The sequence below is a fragment of the Juglans regia genome, chromosome 12 (assembly GCF_001411555.2).
Source record: "Juglans regia cultivar Chandler chromosome 12, Walnut 2.0, whole genome shotgun sequence".
NCBI classification, from domain to species: Eukaryota; Viridiplantae; Streptophyta; class Magnoliopsida; order Fagales; family Juglandaceae; genus Juglans; species Juglans regia.
The window spans coordinates 24,101,782-24,110,242 of NC_049912.1; the positions used below are offsets into that span (position 1 = coordinate 24,101,782).

Sequence of the window (8,461 nt, forward strand, 5' to 3'; positions counted from 1 at the left end):
TAGAATGTATAAAAATTACATAATTTTTTATAAAAAAATGAGTAAATATTAAAGTCACATGAAAAAAATTAATTTTTTAATAATAAATTTTATTTTTTATCAAAACTATTGTATGTAACATTATTTTTAATTTAATTTCTTTTGTGTATCAATGTTGGCAATATACCAAGATAGGCTAAAAAGTGATGCTCCTTTTCAAAAAGAATTTCGTCACGTACAAGTAAATTTGTGTATTAGTATGTGTATTAATATTATTATTTTTATATTCTAAATTTAAATTAATATTTTTTTCAATAAAATTTATTTACTGATCAATCATATTAAATGAATAGACGTATTAATACGCAGAATTACTTACAATTAAATTTTTCTCTTCAAAAAAGTCGAAACGACAGTAGTTTAAACTTTCCCTGCAACATCTGCTCACCTCTTAAAACGCCACTTGGCCAAAGTCATATATTTATTTACCTCTCTTTTCTATTTTTTACCCCCGCACTTGCGCGCCAAAATCGTGAAGATGGGCCGGGAATTTTAACTCCGTAAAAACCTTTCGCGCCAACTTTTTTATTTATATTCCAAAATCCCTCCGCTTCTCTTTCCCATTCACAATCACTTCCCTCTGTTTCTTCTCTCTCTGAGCACAAACTCTTCATTTTCTCTTTCACTATTTCGCTTTTTCACAAACCTTACTCTCCATTTCTCTTGTTCTAAATCATGGCGGCTCGACCCGTGGATGACACCGATGGTGCCCACCAAAATCCCGTCTTCTTCCCCCAGCCCCTCACCGTGATACGCACCGTTACCAGTACCGGCGCTCGGATCTCCACCCAGATCAAGGCGGAGGAAATGACTTTTGACGAGTTCCTCAAGGCGACGAATACGAAGGTGATGTCCGAGGAGGAGTGTCTGAGAACCCAGATGAAGGAAGAGCAACCTAGAGAGCTAGGAGTAGCAAGAGTCAAGGAGGAACCCGATATGGATTTTCTGAGTAAGGGTTCTGAAAATAAACCCGAGGTGTCTAATAATACTCTTGCATTGGTTCCGTTAGAAAGGGTCAAAGGCAAGTCCTTCCAAGAGTGGCTCTGGCTTAGGTACAACAGTAGCGTCAAGTCTAGAGGTGAGTATTCCATTTCCCAAGAGAAAGAAGCGGGTCCTAAAGATCTAGAGAATGGTCAATCACTAAATGAGTCTAGTCCTAAAGTAAAAGTGAAGGAGGAACCTTATCTGGGTTCTGAGGATAAGGTAGATAAGGTACAAGTGAAAGAAGGATCACCAAATGAGTCTAGGCCTAAAGGTGAAGTCAAAGAGGTACCTGATTTGAGGGCTGAGAATGAGGTACACGTTAAGGAAGGATTACCAAATGATTCCAGGACTAAAGTTGAATTGACAGAAGAACCTGATTTGGGGCCTGATAATAAGTTACACGTAAAAGAAGAGTTACCTATTGAATCAACGCCTGAAGTTAAAGTGATAAAGGAATCTGATTTGTGGTATGAGAACAGGGTATATGTGAAAGGACCGGTTGGGGCTGAGAACAAGGTATCTGCGAAAGAACCAATTGGTTCTAACTTTTGCTCGAAACCTCAGAAGGTGAAAAAGGAAATAGTTGAGGAAAGGGTCGTTTCTGGCTTGGTGGAGGATGGGGATTTTCCGGAGGATCCAGAATGGTTTCTGGTGGGAAGGACAATAGTCACCGCACTTTCGACCTCAAAAGGAAGGAAATTGGTTGACAATGAGGTTGTCCATTTTGCTTTTTCTTCCACAAATTGGAGACATAATGCACAGTGGATTGTTCGTTTCTCAACTAAACGGTCTGGAGAGGTATACTTCATGGACATTTACATCATATATAGTTCATAACTTGCAGTTTCCTTATGCTGTACAAACCTTCCATTTTCCTCTCCTTGGAAATATTAGATGTGATTTTTTTATTTGCTTGGAGCTAGATGTTTATTTACGTTGCACGAACCGTTCTTTTTTTCCCAACTTTTGTTCAGATTGGTCGGCTTCCGATGGAGTGGGGAAAATGTGTTGTTCCGCTTGTAAATTCCTCTAAGGTTAAAGTTCTTGGACGATGCGTAGCTGCACCATCAAACCTTTCCATTATGCAAGAAATCATGCTATGCGTAAGGTAAGGCTTTAAATTTTGTGCTATCCGCTTGTTTTCTCATGTCACAAACCAAAATTGAAAGTTTAATCTAGTAGCAGGATCATATAGTGGTGAAACAAATTGTTGGTATTTTTTAATTGATTGTATTTATCAGTCTAAGTTGGTTTTGTTTGAATTTTTATTTTATTATTGTATATTTCCTAACACAAATATAGTCTCAACGAATTTGACCGATTACATGCCTGGCAGCTTTTACATTCACCATTCAATTTTCACGAAGGATGACGCGTCTTCATGGAGGCTAGATGCTCCCTATAACATTGACTCTACACTTCATCCTCTTCTCAGTCTGTTTAAATTGTTGAAAATTAAACCATATCTGAAGGTATGCTCTAAATCTTTGCCTTTCCTGTTTATTTTACTATTCTCTACAAGTGAACACACCTTGTGATGACTGATATTTCTCTTAGTACTTTTTAAGTTTCAATCGTGCTTTTTTGGTGTGTCATCAGGCTGAATTTACCCCCGAAGAACTTCATTCTCGGAAACGTGTGCTAAATCTAGATGTATGTATGATGCCTCTCATCTTTTCTTTTCTTTTTTTCCTATTGATTTTCAATATTCCAGTTGCTTGATTGAATAATAGTCTAGCTTGCTAGTTTTTTCTTAAAGCTGTTGTTTGGTTATTTGACCCGACATGCATTAGCATTTGGATTTTTAGATTGTGTTTGGATATTGAAGTGAGTTGAGTTGAAATGATAAAATATTATTTTGGAATTTGAAAAAGTTGAATTGTTTATTATATTTTGTATTGAAATTTGAAAAAGTTATAATGATGAGTTGAGATGAGTTTTATTTTACTTTTCATGGGTCAGCCACTTTATGCTATTGGACCCCCCCTGGATGCCAATGAAAATGGCCTTGGTTATTTGCACCCAGAGGACCAATAGCAGAAGGCAAAATGGCATAGCATGAACTTCTGGAGTTGATTCCACACCATACGAGTGTAAGGGTGCCATTCTGCTTGCAAAAATTCTTTGTTTAATTATGTAAAGACTCAATGCAGCAGTTCAGGTCTGCCCTTATATGTTGCGCATTCCTATATGCATTCGTGTTGCTGGCGTCTTAGCAATTCCATGCATACATATATGTACTGATAAATCTACAGTATCAGCTCTCTCCATAAAAAAGGAAAGGGAAAGGGAAAGGGAATGATGAGGCTAATAGGTAAAGTCTCAGGAGTGTAGCACAGGTCACAAAAAATAATACTTGCTGTTAATCTGAACAGGATGATTCAGAAGAAGCTGCATCAATGTTGCCCATTGTGAAGCGAAGAAAGGGTTGTCAGCAGTATCCAGAACAAAGCAAAGATGAACAAGCTCTCTCAGAGTCATCGGTGAATAAACTTGTGGGGGCAGCAGAAATGTATAACTTGGAGGTAGAGCAATTTGACCGGTTATCTGTTACATTCACTATTTGGTGCAAATTATGATGATATGGAAGTCACCAAGTGGTTTCTTTTTTTATTCCTCATGTAATTCTTTAGGAGATGGAACCCCCATATACACTCATGTGTGATCTTAGGCCGTACCAGAAACAAGCTCTCTACTGGATGTCAGAATTAGAGAAGGGAATACATGCTGAGAAAGCAGCAAAAACACTTCATCCATGCTGGGCAGCATATCAAATAAGTGATGAGTATGTAGTTTTATGTGTCTGTACACACATATGCTCATGTGCGGTTAGATCAAATATCTATTAAGTAATTACTTCAGCTAACACGCTATTTTGCAGGCGGGCTTCCTCAATATATGTGAACACTTTCTCAGGGGAATCAACTACAAAATTTCCAACTGCAACACAGATGGCAAGAGGAGGAGTGAGTTCTACCCCTTAATTTACACTTTCATGTGGATTGCTTTCTTATATTGAATTAACCAACCATTTTTTTCTTTGTGCGTGTTAGATGTTATGGGTTGGATGGTAAGGTTGTTGTATATCAATGGTCCATGAGGTTTATTTCTAACCAATAAGGTATTTTCTTCAGATATTGGCAGATGCGATGGGGCTTGGGAAGACTGTGATGACAATCGCTCTTATACTTGCAAGGCCAGGTAGAGGATGCCATGTTAACCACGAGTGTAGCACTGCAACCGCTGATGGTACTGAAATTACAAAGAGTAATAAAGATTGCCATGTCAAAACCTCTTCTAAAGCAAATGGTGGAACTCTCATTGTTTGTCCCATGGCATTGCTGGGACAATGGAAGGTGAATATCCTTTCTCATATGTTAATAAGTAAAAGATAATCGTTGAAGTTATGAAACCCAAGTAATAACCTTTTGATTTATGTTATGGGTCGATCAATGATGCCACTAGGCTAAAGAGAACAGAAAATGCTAATGGTTCTTTCGTTACTGATTAGTGAGAGAAAAGTAACTGAGAAATGTTACCACAATTTTATCTACTTGACTAGAGTGTCTTATTAATTCTGTTAAAAATCCCAGGATGAGCTTGAAACCCATTCAAAGCCTGAAAGTATATCCATTTTCGTTCACTATGGTGGGAGCAGAGCCAGTCCAAAGGTGATCGCAGAACACAATGTGGTCTTGACAACATACGGAGTATTAACTGCAGCTTATAAAAATGTAAGGAAATACTATATCTTCAGATGGACAATTGCTTCATTTTCCCAACTAAAAAATTCATTTACTGGAATTCTTGAAACACTGATAGTCATTTAGCTTTCCACTTTTAACTGTTGTCTTTTAAAGGAAACTTTGTAACCCTGTTACAGGATTCAGAGAACAGCATCTTTCACAGGGTCAGTTGGTATAGGGTGGTTCTAGATGAAGCTCACACCATAAAATCCTGGAAGACTCAAGGTGCTCAGGCTGCCTTTTCATTGTCCTCACACTGCCGGTGGTGTCTAACAGGAACCCCTATTCAGGTTTTCATTGTTTATATACCTTGTTTGCGAGATAACATCATAATTGCACGGGCAAATAGTCCCTGAAATATATGGTACCGAAGTATATAGTACCTTTTTCTTTAGTTCTACTCATTGCATGCATTTTTAGCCGTCTTTAAACCAATACCCTTCATCTAAATGATTGATCTGTTAGCTTTAAAAGTCAGGAAAAGGAAATACTCTAGCACATCATATTCTAACTTTTGAAATCTCCTTTTTATCACTTGCCGCAGAATAACTTGGAAGATCTCTACAGCCTCTTATGCTTCTTACACGTCGAACCATGGTGCAATTGGGCTTGGTAGGATAAAACTTGTTCAACACTAGCTTTCTAGGCATCACTCTTCTGTTACTGCCTGGGAATACAAACTTACAGAATTTAAGCTTTGCTAGAATTCATAATTAGCAGCTTATTAATTCTAATCTATAATGTAGGTGGAACAAATTGATTCAAAAGCCCTATGAGAATGGTGATCCAAGAGGGATGAAACTGATCAAAGCTATTTTGAGGCCATTGATGTTGAGAAGAACAAAGGAGTCGAAGGATAAAGAAGGAAGGTGATCACGCTTGCTTTCGTTTGACCCTATTAATAGTCAGTTTGTGCAACTGTCAGCATCGTAACTTTTGGTGCTTTTGTTTTAGGCCCATACTCGTTCTCCCTCCAACGGACATTCAGATCATTGAATGTGAACAGTCAGAAGCTGAACATGACTTTTATGATGCACTTTTTAAGAGATCTAAAGTGAGAATTATCTTAGTTACTTATTATCATTAACTTCATTATTTTGCACTCAATCACTTGGAATTGCTTGTTGCTTGTAGTGGATTCTTAGCCTGTTAAGCAGGCATGTCTTTATCAAATGAAGAAGCTTACATTCATTTATGAAAACAGGTCCAATTTGACCAGTTTGTTGCTCAAGGCAAGGTTCTTCACAACTATGCAAATATCCTTGAGCTACTGCTTCGATTGAGGCAGTGTTGCAACCATCCATTTCTTGTTATGAGGTGTGAAAATGATCGCAAAGGCCATGAGCTAATCTGTTGTAATGGATTTCATCTTGCCACATTTTTTCTTTTTATTTTTGTCTAATAATTCTTGTTTTGAACATATGCAGTCGAGCTGATTCACAAAAGTATACAGACCTGAGCAAGCTTGCAAGAAGGTTCCTTGAAACTAATTCTAACTCTACCACTACAAAGCAGACTGTGCCAACCCATGCATATGTTGAGGAGGTTGTTGAAGGCATTCGGAGGGGTGAAAACACAGAATGCCCCATATGCTTGGAGTATGCAGATGACCCTGTGCTCACTCCATGTGCACATAAAATGTGCAGGGAGTGTCTCCTCTCAAGCTGGCGGACTCCAACATCTGGGCTATGCCCAATTTGTCGACAATTGCTAAAAAAGACTGATCTCATAGCATGTCCATCAGAAAACCAGTTCTGGGTTGATGTTGAGAAGAACTGGAAGGAGTCTTCAAAGGTTTCAGGACTCTTGGAGTGCCTGGAAAGTATTCAGCGGACAGGTTCTGGTGAAAAGAGCATTGTTTTTAGCCAATGGACTTCGTTTTTTGATTTGCTGGAGATCCCATTAAAGAGGAGGGGAATTGGGTTCTTGAGATTTGATGGAAAGCTGGTTCAGAAGCAGAGGGAGTGGGTCCTGAAGGAGTTTAGTGAGACCAAAGAGAAGATGGTAAAGCACTTTTTTCTCCACCAGAATTCTTGCACTCTGCTACCTCAACATTTCTTTCCATTTGCTTATTAATAAAAATTGTTGTTGCATATTATATATATGTTTCTTTGACATTTCAGGTATTGCTAATGTCTTTGAGAGCTGGCGGTGTAGGCTTGAATTTAACCGCAGCCTCCAATGTCTTCTTAATGGTACATTTTTCACCCCTTTTCTTCTCGTAGTTACTTTTTTCCCCATGTATGTTTGCTCCCTTCCCTCTTAACACGCATTCAATATATAGGATCCATGGTGGAATCCTGCCGTTGAAGAGCAAGCAATAATGCGGATTCATCGTATTGGACAAAAGCGAACAGTTCGTGTTAGAAGATTTATTGTGAAGGTAAAATATATAACTCTTCGTTTTTTTAACACTTCAAAATGACAAGAATTGAGCCAAGCTTTCATGGTGAGAGGTCAAAAACACTTCCGTAGTTGATGGTGCCTTGAGAATCCCAAGTGCAACAAAGTTCATTCTTCTGTTGCACTTCTGTCTAAGCCCTTAAGGTATTGGCTTGGTTAGGCCGAAGATGTCAAGGGAGGCCAGCCGCCGACATTGCCAAGGAGAACACCGATGTGAAGATTTTCTTGGGTTAATTAATGCACAACCATTGTACAAACTTTTTAAACAACACTTGATAGACTGTAGTAGTTCACAGACCAAAAACAAAAACATAAAAAAGTAGGTTAGGTATGTCTAGTTCGATCTCGATAACATAAAACTAGGCCATGCCGACTTGTTTACAACTTAACCTAACTTAACCTAACCTAACCTAACAAAACTCGTTCATTAGCTTAATGGAACAGTTGTATATTTTAGTAGAAGAGAATGGGGTTTCTTTTGTTACTCTACTTTTGTTATGTCAAGAAGTGGTTGCAGAAAAGCTGCATGCGTGCCATCCACTATTCATGTTTCAATTTTTAAAGGTTTTGGTATTAGTTACTTTCTCTCTCTCTCTGTTAGGACACGGTGGAGGAACGAATGCAGCAAGTCCAGGCACGCAAGCAGAGCATGATTGCTGGGGCCCTGACCGACCAGGAGGTTCGAACGGCCAGGCTTGAGGAGCTCAAAATGCTTTTCCGATGAACTTTGACAATTTTTATTTTGAGGGCCTTATATATTATATACATATATGTATAGTCCAGAAATGCCCAATTTTGGAAAGTTCATTTACGACATTTATAGGCTACAGTATGTTATTTAAATGAAGCTGATTATATCCTCGGCCAGTCCAAAAGTGTCACAGCGGGTACAAAATTCTTAGCTAGCACGACAATATGTAGATATAGCAGATAAACGTATCGACAACTATTATCTTCGTCATCAAGGTTTAGGATTGACCACGTTGTTGGATGCATGTGGGCTGCTCCACCTGATCCAGACCGTGTTAACTTCGTAGGTTTTTTTTTGTATAACGTTAACTTAGTAGGTTTGTTCAGTAATCGGATTCGGCAATACAAAGATGGTTACTTGCAACGTCGGTAGATCTTAGAGAAAAGAGGTCACAGCGCCGCGCCAACAAGTTTTGGTGGGGTCCGTTAAAGGAACCGTCAAAACCGCACCCAACTCTTTTGTTGACCTTCTATTTGCTATTCTATTTTATTTATTTTTCCATTATGTCATAGGGTTTAATTTATTAGTGAGTTTAATA

At 38.4% G+C, this 8,461-nt stretch overlaps 1 protein-coding gene across 1 annotated transcript; it reads left to right on the forward strand.

Moving 5' to 3' along the window:
* The first annotated feature begins 618 nt into the window (after positions 1 to 618).
* LOC108986148 (DNA repair protein RAD5B) lies at positions 619 to 8,039 on the forward strand. Its single transcript, XM_018958671.2, has 18 exons — positions 619 to 1,821; positions 1,998 to 2,131; positions 2,360 to 2,495; positions 2,623 to 2,676; positions 3,399 to 3,548; positions 3,657 to 3,808; positions 3,905 to 3,989; positions 4,158 to 4,379; positions 4,617 to 4,757; positions 4,907 to 5,059; positions 5,314 to 5,381; positions 5,516 to 5,638; positions 5,724 to 5,823; positions 5,974 to 6,086; positions 6,197 to 6,773; positions 6,893 to 6,964; positions 7,054 to 7,152; positions 7,774 to 8,039. Exons 1-18 carry the CDS (start codon positions 715 to 717, stop codon positions 7,894 to 7,896), a joined length of 3,609 nt encoding a protein of 1,202 aa, XP_018814216.1. The 5' UTR covers positions 619 to 714; the 3' UTR covers positions 7,897 to 8,039.
* Positions 8,040 to 8,461: the final 422 nt, after the last annotated feature.

What these genes read in the sequence shown, in the direction of transcription:
- LOC108986148 (XM_018958671.2), top strand. Translation starts at nt 715, where the DNA reads ATGGCGGCTCGACCCGTGGATGACACCGATGGTGCCCACCAAAATCCC. An exon ending in CACAGATGGCAAGAGGAGGA is followed by an intron (nt 3,990 to 4,157) that starts GTGAGTTCTACC and finishes TATTTTCTTCAG; the next exon opens with ATATTGGCAGATGCGATGGG. An exon ending in CCATGGTGCAATTGGGCTTG is followed by an intron (nt 5,382 to 5,515) that starts GTAGGATAAAAC and finishes TCTATAATGTAG; the next exon opens with GTGGAACAAATTGATTCAAA.